Below are 27,987 nucleotides of genomic sequence, written 5' to 3' on the forward strand. Positions count from 1 at the left end.
CAATTAATGTTAAATGAGCATGACTAGATATATTACTAATTTTCTGGACTATCAGCAAGGAGTAGTGACAAAATTTTTCCTTTAGGAGTTACTTAGACTGAAACAATCTTCGTACAGGTTAAACCTGAGAATATCCAATTAAGAGACCTAAGTGATTAAAAACCAGAAAATATGACTTATCGTTGGATTTTATTATTAAGAAATGTAATAAGAAACAGTTATTTGTATGTACCAGCATACACCTTCCCATCCAGCTTAGCACTGTAAGTAATTTTTTCATAACACGCATTTAAACAGCCTCCATCCTTGAGTACAGGTTACATGAGTGAATACTGCCATCTAGGCAGGCTTTTGGGAGCAACACCTATTTTAGAACATTAATCCATCTTTGCCAGAGAAAAATATTCTTTTACCCAAAGCAGAGGAGAAAGAAACCATTTTTTATACTATTAAAACTGACACAACACCAGCCACCAAAAACACAAAACCTGCCCTTCAACTGGATTGTAGCAATACACATTAAGAGCAAATATTATCTACATGTTTATTAAGAAATATATTATTCCATATTTCAATACAGGCCACTTGAACTTAAGCTTTGCACTGAATTAGAAATCACCTTTTTTCTATGAAAACTGTAAATATAAAGTATATTTTATTAAGGCTATTAATTACCAAAGTACATTTCACTAAGGCAGTACTATAATTGCATCTATTTTTTATGCTTTGAAATACAGTAACAGTACATTTTTAGGAGACACTTACTAAAATATCTGTTGATGTTCTACAAAGACAGAAATAATTTTTAAAACCATTTTTCTTCATATGACCCAAATAGCTTCCATCCAGCACAAAAAAATATAAAGCATGTAAAGCATTTATCTTATTTCTGACAATAAACAAGTTCTATACACGGCATTTACAGGAGACTTGCAAGATTTGACAACAATCTCATTTTGATTGGATACATTAAAAACTAACTTCATTATCAGTTGTGGGATCCTTTAGGGAATGCACAAATTATGAACACAGAATCCTACACAAAACAGTAGAACCTGAAAAGATAACAATTTTGCACTTTCCACAGATCCACTGATACTGACTGTGAAGCTATCCCTCCTCAGGTTCCTCCCCGGTATGTTTCAGCTGTCACCTTGAGGATTGTCCTGAGCAGGTTTGTGTACAAAGGTATTCTTCTTTCTCTCAGAAAGACCCCCCTGAATAATCACAGAAATGTGATTGTCTGGCTACTGACATCCATCTCCTCAGCCCCACTCCACTCTTTCCCCCACTTGGTAAGAAGCAATGCAGAATGAGACTGATTTGTACGGACAGCAAAGCAGAAAAAAGGAAGAGAAATTGCTTTTCACACAACTGCTTAATAGCAGACACATTCCAATTCTAGAAGGAAGGATATTGCAGCAAAGATGTATCAATTAAGCCTCCCACTCAGAGCAACAAAGCAAAAAATGCTCTCCTCCTTTCTCAAGAAAAATGGACTTCACCCTGCAGAAAGGGAAATCAGTATGAGGGACTGTTTTGCATGAAGACACTCAAGTAAAACACTGATGCCACCAGTTAAAGCAGGTGTCCATCACACAAATTGGTCTGACTAAGTCAGGCTTATTGTGTTGAAAACAGAGTTACATTCAGGTAACTTCTTTGGGTTTTTCCAAAACAATAGCAAAACTAAGAGACAACATGAGCATATTGTTTTATTGAATAAAATTCTGCGTCTCATATTTACACAGTGAAGTCTAGATGTAACTTAGTGAAGCACAGCAATATGCAATTTTCATTCAACATCTGGAATACCTTTAAATACATCTGAAACTACTTACTGTAACAATCACTTGCCCATCACTGATTTCATAATTAAGGAAAATTTGAACTTGCTGAAGAATAGCCAAGATGAACATTCAGGATAGCTGAGTTAAAAGAAAAGTCTGCTATGTAAATTCCAAACCCAGAAGATCTGATTAAAATGTCAAGAGTTTTGAAGGCAGCTTCTGTATTTCCCTGTTGTTCTTCTCCTCTCTGCAGAAAAAGTTGACAAAATAAATTATAAATCTGAAGACTGAAATTAATATCTGCACATTAAACAGACAGCACACTCCAGGGTAATCTTATTTCTTAAATTCATAATGTCTTAACTTCAAGGTGTATGAACTAAAACAAATTACTACCATTCACTTACTGATTTTCAGTTAAAATACTATTTTAAATCTTTAAAGCTGCCAAGGTAGACCTGAAGAAATTAGAAATGCTGCAAATGATACCTCAAGTCATCACACCACTAATTATTGTCATTTACACAAAAAAAAATTATGATGAACTACCTTCCCTCCTACTCTAGAATGTTAAGTAAATGTTTTGTATTTTTTCCACTAGATATACTATCATTCTACTATTACAGAGAAGAGGGGTCTGGTAAAGAAACTATAGTCAAAACCTTTCCTGTTTACAGAGATTTTTTTAAAGATAATTTCATTATTGATCTTGCATGAATTCTCAGCAATGTCTAAATGCAAGTGTAGACTTGCAGCAGCCATACCAACAGTCTAACTCATAGCTCTAGCAGTGTGGTATCTTATATGTGGACTACTCACTTGTTGTAAGACATGATTCACTGGCCACTTGCATGACTTCTGTCATCCAGCAGGGAAAGATTATAAACCAGGAATGTTGTGTCCTACTCAAGCTTCTGGAGGTTTGTTACTCTAGTGGTTACAGTTAGCGCTTATTAAGCAGGCAGTCTAGCCTGCCGCATTTGTGATTCATGTATTGAAAAGAACTGGTTGTTCGTCTCGGGTTAAAAAGATCTTGCACAGTCTCTCATATCTTATTTATCAAACAAGGAGAGGAAGTACCGTTGTCCTGTGCTCAAGCTAACCTGTATGAAGCCCTGCCAAACAGCCAGAAGTGCAAGGAAGACACAATTACTAACTAAAGTACCTACCATGTCCCTTCCTGTTTCCAGCACAACCAATTTCAAATGCATGCTTGGAAAGAAAAATGAATTTAAATCAACCCCCTAAGATCACCTAGCCTTTAAGCACCAAGATTAAACTTCTCATAAAATAGCTCAGCAATGAAGTTTAGAGTGGTAACGTTGCATTTTTAGAGAATAAGTTTGTAAAAGTAACAATGGCCCTCCATGAACACACACACTCTCACCGAGGTAAACTGCAACCTAGCAAGGAACAGCTTTAAAATTCAGTATCTGTTCAGAATCTGACAAGAAAACAAAATATACAAATGTGGTAGTAAAAGCTGCAAAATAGAACAGAAAAACACTTAAATACTTGCCATTTCTATGCTACAGTCAGCCCTCAACATATTGGTGAACAAGAGTATATTTTATAAAATTTGTCACTATTTTCTTCAGTTTCATGGCTATCTTCTGTTTCTCCTTTTAGGGGTTTTTTTCCCTCCTCAAATAAACAGCCAGACACTGTTCCACTTACCCAGGAAATGTATGTCCATCCTAATCTCACTGCTTTTTTTATCTTTATCTGTTTTCCAACTACAGAGAGTTATCTGGAACACAGCTGCCTACCTGGAAGCTATTTCTCTTATAGCTAACATAGCTACAAATTTTAATGACTGAGAAGCTGCTGAAAGATAGAGACTTTGCTCCTGTCTGTCTCATTGGTGAGGTATACAGGACACGTTAACAAACACTGTCTTTGTGCAGGAAATCCATCTGTACTGACAAACTCAAGATAAGCAACTACCTGTGTGTGAGATGCTGTCAGCATAGGCTGAACAAAACTAAATGTACATTAAGATAATAATGCTAACTTTGGAAATTATTAACCATGAATAAACCCAGCTTTTTTTACTCTTCCAGTTCTCTCTCCCAGGGGGGAAATGAGAGAGGCTGTGTGTACTCTCATAGAAAAAAACAGAAAAACTTTGAGCAGCTCATTCTGTGACACTAATATCTAGTCACACCAACCAAAAGATATGGTGTTATGGACCCCAACATCTGGATGTTTTGTTAGACAAGGCAGAAGGCAGAGTTTTCTGTGTCCTGGCACTGTTTTTCAGATGACCCCTAATAAACCTGCTCCTTGACATGCTAAATCCACATTTTCAGCTGACCAATAACCTCCTCTGACATTTGTGTGTGGTCCAGCCCATGAAAGAAATAGAAGTATAAATGCAGATGACTTTTCCATGTTTTAGACCAGGTTTAGTATAGACTTCCAGTGTTGAAATTGGATTGTGCACAAATTCGATGCAATCTCAGAATGCATTTTTTCTCCTATCTCATATCTCTCTCACTTTACCATCCTGTAGTGGAAGAGGGAGTTAATGAAGTCTCTGAACCACCAAATGCCCTCAGTTTGTCTCCCTTTTCTTACAGAGGTGACTATATTTGGTGCTTTGGTTTCCTTTGAAAAGTAACAAATCAGAGGCTACCTAGCATGACCCAGTAACTTGCCTCAAGGAAAGATACAACCAAGCATTCTCTTTAGGCAAAATTCCCTGACTGTGTTACAGAGGTGACAAACAAAAGAAGGAAACAAGTCATTAAGGAGTTTATTTCAACCCAGATCAAAGGCAAGGACAACTGCTATAAAAAACGAAAACACTAATTACATATTCTACAAAAAAGATGACATGTCAGAAAACAGCTTTAGTTTTAATTCCAAGGAAATGAGGTGCATTAAGAACCGCATCACTGGCCGAGCAAGGGAAGGGATTGTCCCTTCTGCTCTGCACTGGGGCAACCTTGCCTCAAGTCCTATGTGGAGTTTTTGGCACCACAGTGTAAGAAAGACACTAAATGATTAGGGAGTGTCCAAAGGAGGGCACAAAGATGGGGAAGGGCCTTGAGGGGAAGCTGCATGAGGAGCAGCTGAGGGCACCAGGTCTGTTCAGCCCGGAGGAGGCTGAGGGGAGACCTCACTGCAGTTACAGCTTCCTTGTGAGGGGAAGAGGAGAGGCAGGCACTGAGCCCTTCTCTCTCATGGTAAGGCAGGACTCAAGGAAACAGCGTGAAACTGAGTCAGGGAAGGTTTATGTTGGATATCAGGGAAAGGGTCTTCACCCAGAGGGTGGTCAGGCATTGGAACAGGCACCTGAGAGAAGTGATCACAGCACCAAGCCTGACAGAAGCACTTGGACAACACTCTCAGGCACATAATGGGATTATTGGGGTGGCTTCCAAAGGGACAGGAGTTGGACCCAATGATCCTGATGTCTCCCTTCCAATTCAGCATATTCTGTGATTCTATGAAATGCTCTGGTATGTCAGTAACAAGTGATTTTTGAGAAAAATAGAACTACATTATTTTTTGGAGACATTGCATCACTGGTAGCAAACCCATTTCTCATACAGGCACTCCACTATCAGCTGTTGAGAGAATCAAACAGAGTGGAATGCTAAAAAGTCTCCTGAAAGTAACTATTTATATAAAGGAAATTACCATTATGGTACTGGTAGCCTTCTATCCATGGCTATAAATTTAATTCACAGCTTAATGTAGAGGTAAAATGGACAGAAGACAGTGTCCCTAATACAGGGCCCACCTTGGCCCTCCTGTATTTGGTGTCAACAGCTAAAAATCCCCTGCCTGCCCATCACAGGTTCTGTAGTTTTCTTCTTTTCATTTACCATGTACAAGATCCAGCAAGACTGTATCTCAAAAGCTAGGTTAGTTTGTTCAATTAGAGGAAGCACAGAATCCACTGTGTTAACACATTTTCTAAACTGTTAAACTTTGGTCATTAAACACCAGAAGTTCTCCCACAGCATAATTCTAAATCCTGGTCAGCAACACCCCCCCACTGTCAAATGTTACTTAGTATAATATTATAATGAAACAAAAGATGTTACAGACTGTGAGTAACAGACACAGAAATACAAAAAAAGTCTTTGTGTTCTGCAAGGTAAAATCTTCAAGCATGATCAAATTACATGGAAGACCATAAAGAAAAATTACTTTTATAACAAATACTGAATATTAGTGCTTCAACAGACACTACAGATGCTTCATGTATTTCCAACAGTTGTGTATGTTTACAATACAGAGCCAATATTCAGGGTGAATTTGGTGTTATTTGTACTTTGCAGGATTACAGGCCACCCAGAGGAGTGAAAAATTATAAAATTTAACACTGTGGCTTGCCTATGAAGTAACTCTTGAGTAATCTAATAGAGATAAAATTATATTCTATGTGTAAGTATTCCTTTCACCCTTCACTTCATACTCTTTTCACTTCCCAGGATTCAAGACACTTAATTTTCAGATCGATTCAGCAAGGTAATTAATTTTAAACACTGATTTCAATGGCAGTACTCAAAAATATTCAGACACCTTTAAGACTGAAGGCCCAAAGCCATAAGAGGCAATTCTTATTATAAATAACTAAATAAACAAGTAGTAAATAAACAAAATAAACAAGTAGTACTATAGCCCTAAACCTTGCAGTTACCCTGTCAGAACCCTTGGAGGTAACCTGTCAGTACACAATGTTATTTCTCACCTGTACTACTGCTCAGTAGTTAATCATTTTTCTAAGAGCATCATAGCATTTCCATTTGTCTGGGATGTAGAAGGGCTCAAAGATGTGAGGGAAGGGAGTGTCATAGCCACATACTCTTGCAATAGGAGCTTCTAAATTCAAAAAGCATTCCTCCTGTTAACAGAAATACAGAATAAATGTTAGTGAGGACATTATTTTCAGGAGTCTTCTATCACAAATTGAGGTCAAATTAACTTTGCCAGACTGACAGTCCTGGAAACTTGAAAGTTCTATTTATATCACTGAATAAGTAGTCATAACCAGAATAGTCCTTCCTCTTGCACAAAGGTACTTATTAAAAAAACAACTTGTATTAATGTTATTTTAATTCTCTACACGTGTGCTGCATTAAATCATAGGCAGGTTATATTTAGTACATTTGCTATACATCCAGACTACTGCTGCCAAGAAGCAAATATTTTAGGAACAAAGGAGTAAGAGTCTCTTTCCTGTGCCACTTTTAAGCATACAGAATAACTATAATCTAAGAGTGCATACTATTTGTTGGCTAAAGGAACATCATGTTCAAACTTCTTTGAACTCTTAAGATTATTAAGGCTCTAAGCATAAAGCAGTTATGAAAATTAAGTGGATTTGCCTATCCTGTGAGTCAAATCCATGCTCTACACAACCCCCCACAATTTGTGTTCCACTTGGGAGATCAGATTTGATAATGACTGTGAGAGTTTCATTATTTTACCTAGAATGGCACAAAATACTACAAATACCACATTAATTGGAAATTAACCTGTAAATATGTAACATTATCAATCTTAATAACCAAATATATAGTGTGATCTTCTTACTGTCAAGTACCAGAATGATGGCATGGACCACAAAAATCTGTGAGAAGCAGATGTAGATAACTACAACTGATGTTGATGCTAATTATCAGCTCCCTTTCTCCCCATATCTTTAGTACAGGTATTTGCTTTCCAAAGCAGACAAATGAAGTGATAAAACATGTCTCCTCCTGGTCTCTCCTTTTTGGAGTGCAGCAACTGAGAAATCCTGGCCAACTTCCCCTGTACTTGGCTCAGCAAAATGGAAGATGAAGTATAATCTACCGGTCTTTTTCCGCCAGGCCCACAAGGAAAATAGTTAAAAAGCTATGCTTTTCTACAAACGAGTGCTAAGTATTTTCTCAGACTGATGAACTGTTTTGAATGCATGTTGCCTTGCAGTCCATGGCAGCCTAACTCTGCTTACTGTGCTTTCTATACATCACAATATTTGGCAGTATAGAAGGTACTGGTAACACACTGAGATCACCTTTCACTCCAGCATTGTGAAGTGCACAATGAACCAAAGTAAAAAGTCCAAGAAATTGTATGATTGCACACAGTATCAATTACACTTAATAATGCATTAATTCACCTAGAAAACTTCAAAGTCTGAGTATGCCTGAGGCAAAATATATATGCAAACAACATAAACATTTTTGAGCTCCATTTCCAGACACTTTTTTTTTTTTTGTAAAGCGAAAGGTTCACATTAATACAAAATAATGAGAAGCAGAGTGTAATAAATCCATTATCTGTCCACAAGGTAGATGTCTTATTCTGATTTTCTGGCAAGGATAATTTTGATCCTAAACAGTCCTTGATTCCTTGATTCCCATGACCAATAAGACATGGCAATAATTTTTGGACCACCCCAAAACTGACAGCTGCATTACACCAAAACATGCAAGTTTATTCTAGACCCACAGCCTCCCAGTCCTGCAGTGCTGTTTTCAAGTACCCAACACAGACCAATATCTAGGAGACAGACTGTCTAAACATACTGATGTCTTTCTAAGGAAGATGTTAGAAAAAAACTTCAAAGTTAAATGGTTCTGGAAGTAAAGTAGTAGGCATAGGATTTCCCATTCAGCATAAAACATTTTGAAAACCTGTATGAAAAAGTCATACTCTATTAGCAGGATATCCACAACTTCCAAACTTCAATTAAAGTAAAAAAATATTTTGTTAGAAAAATAAGTGTTTACAAAAGCAACAGCTATAGTTATTAATTCAATATATCTAAATTTTTCTTAATGTAAAAATATAAAAACAAAAATTAAATTGCTGTTCCTCTTGCTCTGCTTCCTAATTGCAGAGGCCAAATTCTGGCCAGTTATTCAATATGATACAATTTTCCTTCATTTGCCTGATTTTCACTCAAAGCTTTCTGGAAAATACACTATTATATTAGGATATACAGGCATATAATTGGTCATATAATTCTATTTCAACTATTTGATGCTTAATGCACACTTATTAAAAGACTTTTCAAAACAATTTAAGAGCACAGGTCCCACTAAAAATGTGTTCTTGAAATTCACAGCAATCAGTCAAACATGTCACACACAACACTTTAAAACAATCACATGCCTTGGCTTTGAAAATAGGAGCTAAACCCAAGGACTTGCTGGAATTTGCATAATTGTATGTGAAATGGATCCTCCAGTATGTGGTATATTCAATCTATTTTCCCAGATTACAGCATCCTAGTATGATAATATAGAAAACTTATCCAAGGTTATTTTAGCTTTATTTAAAAGCACATTTTACTTTTATCAGAGATTCAGGTACTCACTGCTAAATCAGGGTTCTAAGTTACAAATTCTTAAATTAAATTAAATTAAAATTTATAATTAAAATTTAAAATTTAAAATTAAATTTAATTTAAAAAATTTGAGTGAGAACAGCTGACATTTACAGAGATACAGAGTTGAACAAAAAGGATAAAATAAAAAAACAAGTCCATTATTGGGCATTACTGAAAGAAAACATTACTCATCCGTCTGCAATGTATGGAAAAATAAAGCAATCTCATCTGCCATTTGGCGGCAGTGCTTTCAGGTATCTGGTCAAGAAGAAGATAGTTAAAAGAGTTTTTTTGCTCCAGCCTGTCCTTCCTCTGAAGGGAATCTCTACAATTCCACAGTCATAGTAAACCGACCTTCAAATGCAAACACTTTGGTAAGTAAGTACTGGTAAATGAGACTATTTAATGCATAGCTAGCAAATCAGACAAAGTCAAACTCAGTCTTTCTCTGTATTATAGTTTTACTTTATTTCCATATTTTTTGGATCTATTTCATTTTTCCCCTCTAGCTAGCGTGGATTAAAGTCTGTAAACAGGATTTTTTCTTTATTTTTCATTTCTACTTGTGTGTAGAATACTTCCTAAGTGAGAAAGCTTTCCTTTAAAAATAAATAATTTCTGCAACAATTTATGTCCTCAAGCTCTCTCCCATACTATTCTTATTTTGCAACACTACAAGTACTCCAAAAAATTAGCAGCTACTAGAATGTACAGATGGCTACACAAGACCACTGATTTTACAACTCCTTTTTCAGCACAGGAATATACTTACAGAGGATGATAAACAAAAAGTTTATAGTAAAAGCTAATATGAATACAAAGAGTTGGATAGAACTCTTGATATTTATTTTGGTATTATAGCTATTATAATAAAAAGAAGACTAAAGTCCATTACAAAAGACAAACCATAGGAACATTCTTCATGCAACAGTACTCATTTTTCGGCTGACAATAACTACAACATTTACACTCAGGAATTCATGTGACAGGTTGCAAAGCTTTAATTAAATTGTGGTCAGTTCTTAATTTTGACATCTCATCTACAGATTATAAAATTTTAAGAAACACATATTTAACTGAAGAACTTTTCAGAGAGAAAATTTCAATTAATTTTCAAATCAATTAATTAATTCAAATTAATTTGCATCAGTTTCACTTTCTGTTCTGGATTTTTATTCAGATATATTTATGTTGCTGCCATAAACTAAAGTATGGGGCTTAAACAGTTAAGAACATTTATTTCAGATCACACTGTTGGTGATTGTTACATCTATATTATCTATTACTTCCACATATGGATTTTTAACTGTAGATTACCTACTATTGTAAAAATAAGATGAAACATGCTATAGATTAATAATGAACACAACAATCTCATTTACAATAAAATCTAGTTTTTAACTCATAACTTAGATTTTCACAAGAAACTTTCCAAAGACATTGTCAATCAAGCCCCATTTTGTAAAATGTGAATTTCATGCAATAAAGATTACACTAAATAAAGATTAAACAGCTTTTTCCTTGGTTCCTGCTAAAAAATAATGTCTTATTTTAAAAATTTACTTTCTATACCAGAAAAATCAAGCATCTGCAGATTTCATATTTCTCAATTGTAGTACTTTCCTTTACAGCTGCAAGCACCAAATGCTACACATTTTAAACATAATTTGCTTTGACAACATATATATGTCACATTCCTATGAACAGTCACCTCTATGACCTACATAAGTACTATACAATGCACCCACAAGATATTTTCAAGTTGAGATATGTGGAGAGAGAGAGATCTATGTACTTTCTTTAGAGAAACTTTTTCTTTCCAACAGCTTAGCCATTTTTGTCTGAAAATATTTGTATAAATCTTTTCCTGATAGTTACAACAATTACACAATTTTTCCTCAGAGAACTCTGCAGATGTATGTTGTAAACTTTTAACTTCTATCAAATATTTTTCTCCTTTCAAATCACTTGAAGACTATATAATTTAGCACAGATTAATAATGATCCATTTTATTTGTTACCAATTCTTTGAAATTATGTAATTTATATCTTGTCAAATACACAAAAATAGTTAGCTGCTAAAATTATTTCTTTTGTAATTGCTAAAAGAGATGGCATTTTTACTTAATAAATACTTCATTAATTATAAAACAAAGAAAAATTTAGGGGGAAAGAACTCTGTTCTGTGTAATTCATTGCCTTGTTGCCATTAAAAAACAATTAACTGCAAATATAGTCTTTACAGTAATAATTAACATAGAATTTACAGAATAAGTAAAATTTATTCTATGAAAGATAAAGTATTATAACATAAAATGAACAATAAATACTGAGGCTTAAAGCTTGCCTTCAAATTTCATTTCAGCCAGCTTCAAAAATAAATAGAACAATCTTTTATAACCCAATACACAACTGGTATGATCTGTTAAATTTTCCTTATCAAGTTAACAGAACCACTCCAACAAACATTCACAGCAAGAGTATTAACTTGAAGCTGTTGGAATTAGAGCCTTGGTTACTGGCTGAGTTGTCTTGGTGGCAGAACTGCACAAAGAGATCAGCACTGCTTTCCCACAGTATTTACAATACCAGACCAAAAAAAAAAAAAAAAACCAAAACCAAAAACACACCACAATCCAAACAAACCCAAAACTTTATTTATGTAAAATAATTATCTTTTCAACAAGAAGGACAATGAATAAAAAGTAATTTTTATTTCTTCATAACCTATCGTATGTTTTATGCAAAAAGGCAAAGACTTCGTATGAAAATATTACACCATTTAAATTGACTCTGGTAGAATCTACAACTAGAACTGAACTATAATTCAGTTCAGGAGAACACACAGACAGGAATGAAGTTCTTCCTAGTAAATGTACAATTTGCATCATTTGGGGTATGAGGTGCAGCAGCCAGCACAATTCTTCTCCACAAAATAAATGGCAAAAGACACATACACTCAAGAGGATGTGGAATGACTTCCAGGTTATGGAATAAGCTACTTTAAGTGAACCATAAGAATGTTTTTTGACAAGTCAGGTTTTTGATAATTAACTGCAATCTGCTAGATGATCACTTCCCAACTTTCTGCTACAAATACTAGAAATATTATATTTTCCTAGACAATTATGTTAGATATGCAGAATACGACAAAATTATTCAAACAGAAGTTGTTCCTCTGTATAGCAGGAAACCACCTTAAAGCAAAGTCACTACAAATTATGTTATTCTATAGGATATTCCTGTTTCCCGTGCACTTTCTTAAATGGCAATTACGAATATTTGCACTGGGACCCACATATTTTCTAAAAACATGCCCAAAGCCCCAAAGGTAGAATGATCTTCCAGGCTCACGAGTATCTGACTGTTCTTGCTTTATTTAGTTACTTGGCATTACTAACTGATCTGTTCAGTAAACAATCCTGCAAACTGCTACACGTACAGTAACATGGCTGAATAATCCAAGGGAAATCAACAGAGCTAAACGTCTGCATAAAATTATTCTTACGTGAAAATGTTTGCAGATCACAGGTCATTTTTCTGCACGAATGAGCAGTTGTTCTGCACAACAAACATTTGTTAAGCTTTTCAGTAAAGATTAACCTACTTCTAATTACTTCCTACCTTTTAATAACAAAGCTAGAAATATGCCACCAATATAATCAGACTTCATATTTTTTGATCATCATTTATCACCTACCATTCTAATTACTTATTTAATTCTTTTGTAAAAACATTTTCTGGTTAAGCTCAGCATGCCAAAAGTGACTGGAAGGATTTGCTGCTAAGAGTTTTAATAGTCAGTGAGTAGTATTTTTATTTTTACAGCTGTAGAGGCAGCCGAGAGATTCTTGCAAAGACAGCCTTGTCAGTCTACGTATCTGGCACAGTAAAATTCTCATAGAAGTATTTCACTCAACACACACTAATGAAATTCAAAGGAAATGCAATTTCAGCTGCTGTTACTAAACAATTTAAACCAGCACATTTCCCTTTTCATATCGAAGCATTTGCATTTTTGGACAGCACAGTGAGAATGATGCTGTCACTGCGACTGACACCAAATCCTTCCCCAGGGCAAACCTACAGCTTGGCCAGGCAGCCACAACTATAAAGGCACTATTCTGTCCTCCCATGAAAAGGTGAGGGCTTATCTAACATCTTTACAGAATTTTTTACGTGATCACCTTTGCAAAACAGGCTTAGAGTGGAGGGGATTATTAGACCACTTGACACAAAGATATAAGGAATTTCATGGTGTATTATTTAAACCAAGCCATCGTTTTACTTATAAATTTAATTTATTGGAAGCTGCTCAATGGTGCAAGCCCTCAGGTAGAAGAATTCTACTGAGAAGCTTCAAGTGAATAATATATATTCTCCTATATAGAGGCAAAATTAACAGTTAAGAAATCTGTCTGGTGAGAATAGAGATGTAATTTTTATTCTACAGAAAAAGTGTAAAAAAGTTGGAGAAAAATTTAATGAGGTTTTAATATAAAGGTTTATGAAAAAAGTACTCAGTAAGACTAAATTAATTATATTGGAGACTGAGATTTTGGGTACAGGCTAACCTAAAAGGCATGAAATAATTATTTTACAAATTCCTTAATGTAATTAGCTCTTCTTCTTTTCTAGAGAGATGCAATTTTTTTTATAGTTTTGATCATTCTACACTTCATTTCCTAAATTACTATTCAAATAGGCTACATTAATAATCCAGTGTAATGAAAGACTGCCAACAAAACAAACAAGAACAAAAACTCTATAAAATAAGAAATTAATACTTCATTAATTCTTGCAGCCATAAATAGTCAATGCAACTCTACAGAAGACCAAGGAATGGGCTGCAAATGAAACACTTTTATTTTAAAATGTTTAATAAGACCATAAACAGTTAGCATTACGTCTCTTTAATTTAAAAACTGGTCCAAAACTGAAGATGAAGAATAACATATTTCAGAGGCTATGAAATTTTGAGTTTCTTTTATGCCAGAACAAACAGTTCAAAATTATTGCCCTGATTTTGAAGAGTTGATGAAATGCATATATAAAAACAAATGTGTGGGACCTGTGACATATTCAGCAATATTGCACACAAAAATAAGGGTAACAGAAGAATTATTTTTACACAGGAGAGGAATATAACAGTAGATGTCAAATGTATATTTTAGGAGTCTCACTGAAGTTTTCCTTGGATTAAGCCCAAGTATTTAACTTGGTCTATGTTTCAGATTTATCATTTAAATAAATTTCATACCTAAAATGGTTATGTGAACTTTACTGTTATACTAAATCATTTACATAATTTTAATTTTCACCCCACTAATGAATTTACTGCTTTAAAATCAAAACTATAAATCCTTATATAAGCTAACCTATGTCTTCCACCAATGTTATCAATTGTACAGTGAAATTTCTTAATAAAGAAACAAAGTAAAATACCTACACAACTCCCCCAGTTACTCAGTTATGAAGCACCTCTCAATTTTCTCCTTTTCTGTTTCAGTTAGCATACAACATAAAATTGCCATGAATGAAATGTAAAAATAAGCTATTGGTAAAATTGCAAAAGGACATTTGCAATAGAGCCGAAACTGAGATTTTATTTTCCCCCTATGTGTCTGCTAAACAGTAAAAAAAAAAGTTTCCCTTGTGTAAATACTTGAGAGAAATTCTCAGTTTATTCACTAACTAAAATTTTTTGCTGAACTCAATCCATCAGGACTCTATTGGACTAGATATCTCTAACAAATGGCATTCAACAGCATAATACATAAAATTAGAATATCATAATTATAAAACAGAACTATAGTACAAATTTGTAAAATTTACTATTTACAAGGTCTGATTTTATTAAGCTAATTATTAGCAATCTTACTTTGCAAAAAAACAACAAAACCCACCAGTATTATACTAATGCAGGATTGTTTGAGAATTACTCCCTATGTCAGATTATTTTTTTCAATTTTTAACATAATTCTTGAAGTACATTTGGCTTCTGGTTTCATCCAGTACCCAGTACTGTGATGTACAGTGGTATAAACTCTAGCCTCCTGCAATCACAGAGCCTGTGATACATGACATACAAGAGGAAGCATAAAGGGAGAACACAAAATGTAGAATTCTGTCAAAGTGTGAGCTTTTATTTCCTTTGCTAGTGACCAAATTTATCACTGCTTAAGTCAGGTTTCCTGTCACCTAAAGCCACTACTGATGTCAGAAGTCAGGGATTAAGTGCACTTGCACTGATATGCTCTCCCAGATGGGTGACAACAAAATCAAAGCACATTTTTAAACAAAAGTTATCCAGTCATGGAAATTTCTATGCCCACCAGCCCATATGTCTGATTTCCTCTCAACAAATGAGACCACCAAGCCATGCACAGCTAAAGCTGGGGCTTTTCCCCCAAACTTCTGACAAAGCGTAAGGATACAAATCTTGTCAAGGTCTCAGAACCTTGTTCTGTCTCTGCCATCACAGAAGGCCACAGTTTCTATCACAAATTGATCATATTTGACTGTATTGCACTCTGTTGTGGTGATAATGCTGTAATGTGGTTACTGGCTTCTTTTTATCCATGCTCCTTCTGCATGACAGGTTATCCTGAAACCCTTTCTCTAATTTCAAGCTATTCATTTCAGATTCATTCATATATAATTTTCCCCCAGCATCACTTTAGCAAACACTTTTCTTTTGGTTACCTTTGTTTATTTTTCCAGTAAATTTATAAATAGGACTTGCATTACTTTAGTATTCCTTTTGACAGTAGCAAGAAGGCAGGTACCGTAAAGCTATTTTCACAGAGCAGGCTCCCCACAACTTCTGATGACCCTAACAGCTCCTCACTCACATCATTTGTTTTCAACACTTCTTTAAAAAAAAACTAGTTTGCTACACCACTGTCTTCTACAAAAAAATAAGTCTTTACTATTACTACCATAAGGGCCTCTCCAAACACACTTGTCTTTTTATCCAGTTGCAGGATACACAATTGAACCAAAGATAACTGATACACTAGCTCTTCCTCTTTCACCCAACTAATCATTTATAAGCTTATGTGAAAAAAAAACTAATAATTCCTAGTCATGTAGAAATTCTGTTTCTAAGACCCTCAATATCAGCCAGATTCATTATTGGATTCTGATTTTTATTGTATCAATAATATACTGACTTTGTAACTTAAGAATTCTGGGGTTTGTAATTAAGAGACAAGAGTGTTAAGATCTAACCAAGTCTTAAAAAATGCTACTCTTTACCACTTGTTAATATTTTTGAGAGCCCACCATACTACAGTCTCCACGTCAGTGGGGGAACCTTGCAGTTCTTGTACTGACAAGATTTTGTAAAGTCAGGATCTAATCTGTCAGGTTAATCTGGCACGATCTACACTCACTGTATAAAGCCCTGCAAATTCACTGACAAATTAAGTTTCAAAAACATCAGGCTGACAACATTTTTATCAGAGCACAATAACAGAAGAAAATTAGTACTTCATGCTTTTAGGAGGGAATTTGTAACTCTGAAGACTGAGGAACAGTATTCAGAAAAATCCAGCTGGAACAGAAGTTATTATGGGGCTTTTCTCACTGTATTTGGTGAGAGTTTTCACTTGTCAGATGGTAGAAATACAAACAACCAATCCTGCTAACTGTAAAAATGAAACATGCAGACACTGCTGACATAGGTTTAGATCACTAAATATCCAGTTTGAGTGTATGACATTGTACTTTTTCTTCATCAAGACAAGAAAGATGTTCTCAGATGTCTTTTTTGTGGTTGACTTTAAAAAAATCATGAAATAAAGTTCACAAGTAACATTATTTTCCTGCTTTGTTTCTGCTATGAATTCAGGGATACTCCAGAAATTATGGGGTTTGTTGGCTTCATAGTTTCCTATCCATTGTAAAATCACTATTACTTTGAATGCTCTACAAAAACAGAGGTTTAAGCATCTTTCTCTGAACAGTATATAATTTTTCAAGGCATCTCTACTTATTTTAGTGACCACCACAAATTATATGGAGAAAGAAAAGCTTAGCTCATAGAGGTTAATAAACAACTTCAATCTTGAAGACCCAGTGACCTAACAAACCAAGGGCTGAGATTTGCTATAGCACGATGACTACAGCATGCTGAAATTCAAGTTGCTGCTTTGCAGTTTTCTTATTGAATACAATGATTTCCTTTATTCAAACATATTTTGAAAATTTTCTTAATTATTTAAGTCTTCTAAATTATTGCAGCTGTTCTTTCTTTCTGATTTCCCCCCAACCAAAGAATCACTTAGGGGTAAAAAAGGCAGCTCTGTGTACTTCATTAACTTGTTACCATTAAAAATCAAGTAAAGGTATTTATGATCTTGAAAGGGAGATCATTTTAGGAGACAATCAACAGGATCTCTAGTCCTCAGGCACTGCTAAAAAGTTTCAAATCTCTCCATAGGGATATTTACTCTAAAATTAAATGTATCATCCTTTGAAGATATTAATCCTTATTGACTATAATAGTGCATAGATTAGAGATGCAACTTTTAAATCAATCCCAACTGAGTAATTATTAAGAAAAATTCAAATCCATGACACCTCATTGCAGTGGCTGTCTTTACACAGGCAGTCACAGAGATGAAACAAACCTTCACAATTAAATGGAAATATTGCAGAAGGTAGAGTACCCAGTAAGAGTGTCCATCAGTAAGAGTGAAAGAGACAATGATACTTGAAAAATCAATCCATATTTCCCTCTCATTTCAGTCCTGATCCACTGTCAAAGGTGGTAAAATCTTTATGGACATAAAAAACAGAACAACATATATTGTCAGTACACAGACAGTGAAAGGTCTTCAGAGCTTAGAAGTCTCTCAACTAACATGAAATTCAAAGTTGGTATAATGTCCAGCTTTACAACTGAATGAAGATGGCAGGTAATCAAATATATAAAAAGAAAATAAATGCCATTCAGCGACTTCTGAAGTTGCTCCTATAATTTTGGTAAACCCATTGACTTCTTGAAACTTCTAAATCCATATATTAATGGATTTAGATGCTACATATAGTATTTAGAGCCAAATGTTTCCCTCAACTAGTTCAAAAGTCCATATGAACATGGGGTAAATTCAGATCTTCCTACTCAAAGTTAAATCAGAATTTCAATCCCTGAACAACAGTAAAAGTTTCCATATAACTTGTGTAAAGATAGTAACATCCACATTTATTCACATAATCCCATCATGCTTCCTTATATAAGAAATCCTTTTCTTAGTATTCTGAATATAGACAGTGATTAAATACACAATAATTAGAAGATTTTGCCTCAGAGGAAAGTAGATTTCTCAATTTTGGTTCAACCAAGTAGGATTCCTCTCAGAGAAAAGCTGCTAAAATTGTGTTGGTAATGCAACATTGATGACATAATTTGATTTTTGAGTAACAGTGATTGCTTCCCCTGTATTAGTTACCAAGTTCCTTGTACATCTGAAACATTCTCAATACTTTCTGCAGACGAATTGCTTACCTGAGGCACTCTGAATAAATGGGAAAAATTTTCTGACTCAACAATATAGTAATATATGGTGTTACAACTCATATTTCAGAGACATTTTGTCTCCTTTCACTTCTGCCATTTGGAACTGAATAGAGCATAAGTCCATCAGAATATTTATTAGCATATGACCACATTAATTTCACCAATATCAATATATATTGTGGTTGACTCAGACATATGTATATGGAGACTTGAACTTGATGCACACAGAATGTGTATTGTGACACCTACAATACACAATATTCAGTGCTAGCTTTTTATACTCAGTATTTCTTATTCTCAGCCAAACAGCATTCTTAATACAAGGTGGTGGCCTGCCCAGCATGAATCTGATGTTTGGAACCTACTCCCCAAGTAAGGCATCTGATACTGTTCTACAGCAAGCAAATAAAAAAAATAAACAAAAAAAGTCTAATTTTTTAAGTACTCCCATGAGTAATAAATAACCACAAAGAGGGATAAAATTGGAAAGAGGAGCATTCTCTTTGCAGCACCCTAAAAGTCACAGTGCCACTGAGCAGCAAAGAAGGGAGCTCAAGTAGGGCACTTCTGTGCCCATGGCCAGGGTGCTCATCTCAGGGATAGCAGCTCTCAACCCCCCTTGCTACTCACATAAGCATTTTATCCAATGGACATGAACACAAAACAGAAAACAGCCCAGGGAAGAAGCTCAAACCTTCAATCAAGAAGACCTAGTTTGTCTGAAATTCCACCTGGAAAGACAGAACTAGTATTCCCTGAAAATCTCCTGCTGAAACTGGCAAAAAGATTTGACACTGGCATTTTCTGACAGAACAGTATTTTGCTAAAAATTGTCAGTCTTCAAATAAAGGCACGTTACCTTTTTTTTTTCTTTCTTTTTTTTTTTTTTTTTCTCTCTCTGAAGAATTGAAGTGTTGCATTTAATTAGCTTCCTGCTTGATTGAAATAATAGATTGTCAGGGACTAAATATTAGCAGCCCCAGTGGAATTGGTTATTTCTCCTCCAGGTCCTTAATAACTTTTATCTGTCTTCTCTTCCTACCATTAATGTCTTGTATCTAAGCATGACTTACAGATGTATTCAAATGTAAGAGTCTGAATATCTTTTACAGTTCATCTTGAAGAAAAATATTGAAACTATGTTAGGCAAAGGGATATATCATGTTTCTACTTGAATATTTCATAAATGAATTGCAATGTTTGTTTCTCTGGAATAACACCAGTCAATGCTAGCCACCCAAGGGGCCTTCCAGGATTTAATTACCGAAACTTGGGCCTGCAGATAACTTTTTTTCTGTGGCAATACTGAACAGTGTAAGTTTGACTGTATTTCGAGCAGCAGCCAATCCTAAAATACAATTCATCCATCTCAGCTGTCCAACAAAAGCATGGAGCTTTCACATTATAATGCAGGATTTACGGAGTGGGGTTTTCTGCCTTTTTCTTTTCCCCTTCGAGTTTTTGCAGGAACACCACGTGAGTTGTCTTTGGCCTCATCAAATATTTCTTGTATGCTTTTTGGATATCACTGTTACCAGTATTTCTGCCTCCCTGATGGAACATCTTAGGTCTGAGGTTTCATGATTCAGAGCAATTATATCATAAAAATTGAATGTTAAAACAATTCATTTACACATATGTTTATACTGATCCAAAGATTTTGTACACTGAGATCAGATTATAAAGCACATGGAACTAAACTTGTGTTTCAACTTCAACTAACAGACTATTCACATACAGTAAATTGTTTTAAATTAAGATGACTGCACTTAAATTTAAAGTTTGTGCATTTTTATAATTATGTTATACTCTAATGTATTTTGCAATGAATTAATTACATTATTTGGCAAAAATGCAAATGTAGCCCCTTTAAGTTTCTATTGTATTTCTTAAACCTGTCTTTGATTATAAAACCTATGAGCAGCTGTAGAAAGAATAATTTTTCCTTTAGTCATAAGTTCTATAAAAGAGTTAAAATGTAAACAATTAAATATACAGAGTTCCATATGCCGTAAAATAATTGTTATCAGATTTTTAAGGTATGGAAAACTGATTTTTAAGGTTTATAGTGTATCAATCAGTGGGTTTTTTAAATCAAAAGTTAAGGGTTTTTTCTGCAGGATGATTACTAATATGGTCAACATTTTCCTGATATTTGGAATTAAATTTAATAACTTTTTTTAAAGTAATAAGTGATAAACACATCAATTTACTACAGAAAGAAACTATTTAAAATAATAGCTCCATATTTAAGTTCTGAATGTATGTTCCATAATTCACTGTTAAATTTCATGCTATGAAATAAGCATGAGAATGGCTTTCAGATTTTAAAGCTGTAGTGCTACTACAAACCAGAGTACATGGAAGCAATTAACTCAGATTGCAATCATCTTATGCTGTGTTTATAGAAAATTAAGCTTTAAAAATACATACTTAAAACTGTGAAAATTTTCAAATATGCTTGGGGTATGCATAAAGAGGATTAGAGGTAATCTATTTCTTTTTAGTATCAAATTATGCAAAGAAATTGTCCTGGGGTGACTTCATATACTGCATTTATGAAGTAAAAACAAACATACAGTTTCTCTGGAAGATATTTCATAATTATTACTAATATTTATATAGGTAAGCACACTAAATTATTTCATTATTCCTTCCACTAATCACCATTCTGAATTCTTTCTATAATGTAAACAAAATTACTGGCTCAGAATTGTCAAAAAAACCATGAAGTTGCATAGATATTAACAATTCCAGCCCTGTGAGTTGCGAAATGCTTTCCCACGATTACTTAAAACTCAGATTTCAGTCAGAGGTGACAGCAATAATTAACACAAAGGGTTAGGTCTGATTTTTTTGTGAAAGAAACAGTGCAAAACATGCTAAGGCACTAAACTCTCTTACTTTTGCTTATTTTGCTGCTCAAACATGTTGCAGCCCACTAAACTGCAGGCTAAAAGCAAGAAACATTTCATTTTTAAAAACAACTCCTCAGCTTGGTTTTATGCCCACAGGCAAGGACTCCAGTTCAGCTCCCTGGGTATTTTGGCTATACAGGAAGAATTGCATCCATACCATCAAATATTCACATTTCTGCAGTATCTGGTCAAAAACTGTAAGAGCTAAAACAACTGATTTTGCTTTATACTTATTGTAATTCAGTTAATTAGAAGAGAGTGACCAGTCTGCTTCAACTGCTGCTCTGGAAGTGGGCCCTGAGAAAAGCCATCTGTTCCACGCAATAAAATCAATTTTGTGGGCCCTCTTCCACTTTTATTTCTGAATTCAAGTGCCAAACACCTGCAAATTCTCCAGGCAACTTCCAGATCCAAAACTCCCACTTCCCTCAGGACACATTTCAAGACGTAAGTGCACCACTGCAGTGACTGGCAAAGCTCCTCAGAGTGGAGTCCCCACAGTCAGGGGGCATCTGCAGGGGGGACAGAGCCCTCCCCTCCACTGAGCAGGCAGGGATGGCATAATGATCACTCTCCAACCTTGGGCAGTACAATTCAGTCCCTCAAGTCACAAAGCAAACACTGAATACCCAGGTTTAAGACACCTAAAAGCAGGTTTTTTTACTCAGAAGCACCTGAAAAAATTGTGTTACTGTACTATCCAGAGGAAAAAGGCAGCAACCACAGCTGATTACTACCTGAAAGAACTTCAAGATGCATTTGGACATTAAAATATTTAATTTTAAACTGTTTTGTCAACAAAATGTCTGAAATCAGTCCAAGAGAGTGGGCAGTTTCTAACCTCAACTGGCTATTTTAGAGCCAGCATCTGGTTTAAGCCAGCTGTCCAAAACCTCCTCACAGTTTGAGGAGCAGAGAGGCCTCCCACGGGGCACAGCAGACCCTGGGCATTCTGTGTGACCAAGACTTCTGCTTTGGGACTGCAGAGGGAGCTTATGGTACCAAAACTGCCCAGCCCCTTCACTTACCCCAGCCCAGACAATCGTCCGTCAAGCAACAACTAAATCAGAAATTAGCTCCCTTTATATAGTTATCCCCACTAAATTTAATGTATCTGAGCCATAAAGAACATACAAAACTGCAAACAGAGAGTACACAATTACCGTGAGCCCTGCTCATCCTGACATGTTGCCTACATAGTGAGATGAACCTTTATTTTTCATACAGAGCAATTAATCATGTTGGTAGATGACACCATCGAGCCTGTCTGAATCAAGAGAGCCACTGAGGAATACCGAAAAACTATCCAGCCAAAGAACTGCAAAGAGCCGTCACTAAAATCTCCCACATGCCAGAAAGCACTACAAGGTTAAAAGTATAAAAATTCGCCGTGGTGGGGAAATGCTCAACAGTTTTTAACACTGTAACACACTTGCCTATCAGCATGGTTATCTGCTGATCTATTTGATATATCTGATATATTTGCCTTATATCAAAGATCAGATCTTTTCTCTGCCTCCAGGACTTCAACATTTTATGGCATCACTCAGTGCCTAGATGAAATAAGTGCATCTATCTGGGATTAATGACTCTGGCCTTCCTCAGTTTAAAACATAGATACCCACATTCTGCAGCTGAAAATCCTAATTTTCAACTCTCTTGCTATAAATGCTAAGCATTTCTGAGTTGAGAAAGAATTTTCTCTCCTTAATACTCAAGGGTGAAGACTTGCTTGAGAAAAATGAGTAATGGGTCGCTCACCATTTCCCAGCTACAGAAACAAAACCATCAGCAGTTCCAGTCACATCAAACGCTTTGGTCTGCTAAGTCTGAATCAGCTTTTCCAACCAAGCAGTTAGAGGTTACAGCACATGATAAAATCAAAACACCAATGGCATTTCAGAGCAAATTATTGCAAAGATCAGTATTTTCAAAAATTCAAATGCAGGAGATATTCTTAAGTCTTCTGAATAGTAAAATGTGCTCACTTGTAAAATCTGGCACCCACATAGAAATGTGAATCATATGAACCTTAGCAAAAACCTAAGAACAGCCTTTAAAGTTTCAATTAAGTATGTTTTATTCTTATTCTCATTCTCTAAAAATCGTGTTCGCAATGAAGGAAAAAAAATAAAATTGAAAGTTCAGAAAAGTGTCAACATAATTACAACCATACACAACTAATCTCCTGAACAAAATATTTGTGGAAAAACCTGAGTGACATGGAAGAATATCTTTCAACAACAGAATGTATTTCCCTGATACAGTCCTCTTACATTTTAAAATACAATTTGTGAATATTTTTATGTATGCAATCCTCTCAGTCTGTAACGTTACTAAAAATAGTAAGTCAAGGGTAATGCCAGCTCTCTATCAGAGCTTCAATCACACTTACTTACTTTGTTGTGCTTCACATGCTTGTCCTCTATGATTACTGTCATCTGTCATTTTAAAGACTACCATCTTGATAGCATATCCCCTCCTCTTTATGAATTCTGAAAAAGAGTCCTGAAACCCCCTGAACTCAGTCCTCCTTTTGGACTCTATTATGAACTCAAATACTATTTCTTTCCAGTACTATTAGTGAGAGAATTAGAATTAGAGCAATTGCTTTGTAGAAAATTCCAAATTTCTGTCCATGTTTTAGGATATTTGAAAACTCAGGCAATGAGCAAACACACCACACTGATAAAGCTCATGTTGTTAGTATATTTCTTACTAATACTTAAAAATTTGAAGAAATTTCTGCTTCCTTTCACTTGGTAAAGCATCATTTTGTCTATAGCACTACACTAGTCAGATTTTTGACAGACCTATTTTGCTTTCTTGTATTTTAATGTCTGAGAGAATTATTATTTCATTCATTTTAAAAACCCTTTAATCCTCACATTTCTCAGCTTCATTGTGGGTAACACTACTGCTTACTCTTTATGCATGTAGCAATGTTTAAAAGGATACACCACTCCTTTTCAAAGAATAACTTAAGGTTGGGATTTGAAAATTTAGTTTGATATCCCTTATAAATTTCCCATTGAATACTTGCTATTATAAGGTAAGAGGCTGTTTTTGCAGTTGTCTTCAGAAGAACAGGTATATCTTTAGACTTTAATTCTTCCTTTTCACTGATACCATGACAAGGTGCTCCTATAATCTGGTGAGCTTTAGGCATATAAAACTAAGGTTTCTGGACACTTGGGAAACTAAATCTTGCTATATCATGCAGGATCTTTATTAAAGATGCTATGGCAGCTTAAATAGTAAATTTGATTGGGTTATGATACCATAAATAGTTATTCACAGATTTTCCCTCACAGAGATTTTTAAGTGTGAATCCATATTTTATAGCAATCTAGAGGTATGTAGACATATTCAAAGGTATTTCAAGGGTAGCTGGTCCTTCTGCTTCACCTACATTTCATTAACAGGCTCACAGAATCACAGAATTTATAAGGTTGGAAATGACCTCTAAGATCACTGAGTCCAATCATTAACATAGCAATGCCAGGTCCCCCTCTAAACCATGTCCCAATTTGCCACACCTACATCTTTTAAATGTGTTTTATCACCAGGAATGGTGATTTCACCACTTTCCTGGGCAGCCTGTTCCAATGCTTGACAATCCTTCCATGGAAGAATGTTTCCTAATATCCAACCTAAAAAGCAGCTTGAGGCCATTTCTTCTTGTCCTACCTCTTGTCACACAGGAGAAGAGACCAACCCTGAGGCTACAACCTCCTTACAGGTAGCTGTAGAGAGCAACAAGGTCTCAGAGAGCTCAGTGACCACTTCCATCAACTCACTCAATACCCTTGGGTGGATCCCTATCCAGACTCAAAAACTTGTATGTGTCTATGTGGTGTAGGAGGTTGTTGACCAACTCCCTTGGATTATGGGATCTTCCTTCAGGTCCCCCTCCCTGCCTTCCAGCTCAGAGGGCTGGGTATGCAGCTATTAGATATTGTCCTCAGTGCAAAGTTCTTAATCACCTCTGCATTTTAAAGCTAATCTCCACACCACATCTTCAGAGATAAGAACGCTAATCTCAGGTGTAAATGCATTAGAAATACTGAATTATCCTAAATAAACGACTGTTCTTTGAAAAAGCACAGTAGTCCTCCTTTACTTGGTAAAGAATCATTGATTTGGAGATAAATTGTTTGATTCTGAACAGACAAATCTGAGTGTCTTCAAGTGCTAATCATAAATAATTTATTAATACGTCTCCCTTAGACAATAAAACCGAACAAGTACTCCCAAAAACAATGTGCTGTCTAATGAATGTTTATGAATTTCTTGAAGAGATGACATTAGCACTCCTTACTCAAAATTAGGGATTTTCAGCATGTAATTCTTACCAGACATGGAATTCATAAATCACCTATAGTATATTATGCAGTTTGTTCTGTTTAGTTCAGCTGTCTGTTATTACTCCCTCCAGGAGTGGAACTTCTCCCTAACTTCAGTTTAAGTCAGGCATCCTAACCTAGCACCAAATATAAGATACAGCAGAGATTAAACACTCCCTGCATATGTCAGTCTGTTTTAGAGAAGGGTCAGCTCCTCTATGTAAAATCCTGTTTCATCTGCTATTAAAAAATTAAATAAAAATCTGACCTTAATCAATTAAAACTGTCTGACAAGGTAGTTTGCATAAAGAAATTATCTATCCACAATCCAATGTACACTATTGGCTAATATTCAATTACAGAAGCAGCACATTTGCCTTTGGAGAATATTCCCAGTCGAGCATAGATATATGCAGCACAAGAATATAAAATAGTCACAAATGTAATAAATTCAGCATGTTTTTGACTGTTATTAAACAATTTTTAAGTAATGGAAGATAATCAGATACCAATCAACACACCTCTGAGTTACAAAGATCATATGTTGCTATCATTTTTGAGTGAAGCTAGCAAGCTTTATATAACAACTAAAAGTTTAAAGAACTTATTTTCAGTTGTTGACATTTTTATTGATTGCACCGATGCCAAGTGAAGGTAAATTACATGAGCAGTGGAGCTCAGTTAAGCAGTAATTCAATACAACTACACAATATTTGTTGATGAGCACCCACCCAGAGCAGAAGCCTCAGCAAGATCAATTAGCTACTTGCCAATACTGCCAAGGTTTATGGGATGCCCCCTGCATTCTAAGTTACAGCACCTCTGCAACTTCTGGAAAGGCTTTGTGCTGCATTCTGCAAAATCCCTTACAGAGTGCCCTTGCTTACTATGCAATGCATCTTAAGACAGTAACAGGTTTCTCTATTTTTGGGGTCTGACTTAAAAACAAATCAGTTTACCATTACAGGGTTTCCTTAGATCATTTTAAAATATTTTCTTGTAAATGAGACCATATGATTGCTTTCCTTCCAGGAATATTTGAAAGAGCTGCAAAAATAAATGAACAGCATTGAATATGAGAAAAGGCAAAAATGAAAACTAAAAACAGAGGAAAAAAAACAGAAAAAACAAACTAACTATGCAACAGGGCCATATAACTTGATAGTGTGGAGATCTGAAGTGTTCTCCAGAGCATCCGGTCCACCGCCCCATACAGAACCATTCTGTTTCACACAGATAGCTTCCAGTAATCCCAAAGAGAAAATGGATTCATACACTAAAACTTTCAAGAAACTATGTGACACCAAAAGTAAGAGATAAAGTAAAAGCCATTTGTCAACAGCAGTCAAGGCTTATCTAGCATCAAGGATCAGGAGAAATATGTTCAAGCAATCCCAGATCAGAGACAGACACCCATGCTCCAATGCTCTGCTGCTTTTCTTGCTAATTTTTCCCACACAAACACATCACGGGTTCCCAAATTTTCCAAACTAAAGTCCCCTTTTGTCTAAATCAGCCAGCAATACACAAACCAGGAATCTAGAAGAGAAAATTTTCCAATTTCCTTCTGAGCACTGTTCCATTTGTCTACTTTTTGAGCCCAATTCCAGCTGTTGCAAAGGAATGCAGTGCAAAAAAAAACCTTCAGAAAAATCTGATGCTGAAAACCATGCATCTCTGCAGGATACAGAACCTACCTGACTTCCAAAATAAATACCTTTCTTCCTTCAAAAATAATAAAATATTAATTCAGCTTGTCTTTTCCAAATATCTCAAAGTGCCACTGTTTGAACCTTAAAGTATGTCAAGAGAATGTTCAAAGAAAACCCAAATTGACCTGTCTGATGATGACTGGGATTGACAGATGAGAGGTAATTTAGGTAGTGAAAGATGTTAACACAATACACAGCAAAAGCATTCCAGTCTCATATGGTCACTGCAGCTTTTCATATTGACACAATAACTGCAAGGCATTGAGTTGCTATGGGTTTTTTTCAGAAATGCTATCATTAGTTTTCTTTTTTTTTTCCACCATAGTATTCTTAATTAATTAAGAAAATTAGTTATG

General features: G+C 35.2%; 1 protein-coding gene across 2 annotated transcripts in view; it reads right to left on the reverse strand.

Annotated features, from left to right (window-relative positions):
- Positions 1-530: 530 nt before the first annotated feature.
- The window catches only part of BCKDHB (branched chain keto acid dehydrogenase E1 subunit beta), a 108,182-nt gene continuing 80,725 nt past the window's right edge, over positions 531-27,987 (reverse strand). The window contains exons 10-12 of one of the 2 annotated variants that reach the window (XR_015772272.1): positions 6,499-6,651; positions 1,842-2,037; positions 531-1,506 (exon numbers count right to left, since the gene is read on the reverse strand). Coding sequence is in view for 1 of the 2 variants with exons in the window: in XM_005518161.3 (XP_005518218.2) it covers positions 6,511-6,651 (141 nt within the window). In the remaining variant the exon portion in view is untranslated. Of the gene's footprint in view, positions 1,507-1,702; positions 2,038-6,498; positions 6,652-27,987 lie in introns of those variants that run through there. The other variant, XM_005518161.3, reaches the window with a different exon arrangement.

This window comes from Pseudopodoces humilis, chromosome 3 (genome assembly GCF_049639895.1).
Source record: "Pseudopodoces humilis isolate 2021_Gansu_Grassland_sample_001 chromosome 3, ASM4963989v1, whole genome shotgun sequence".
In the NCBI taxonomy this organism is placed as follows: domain Eukaryota; kingdom Metazoa; phylum Chordata; class Aves; order Passeriformes; family Paridae; genus Pseudopodoces; species Pseudopodoces humilis.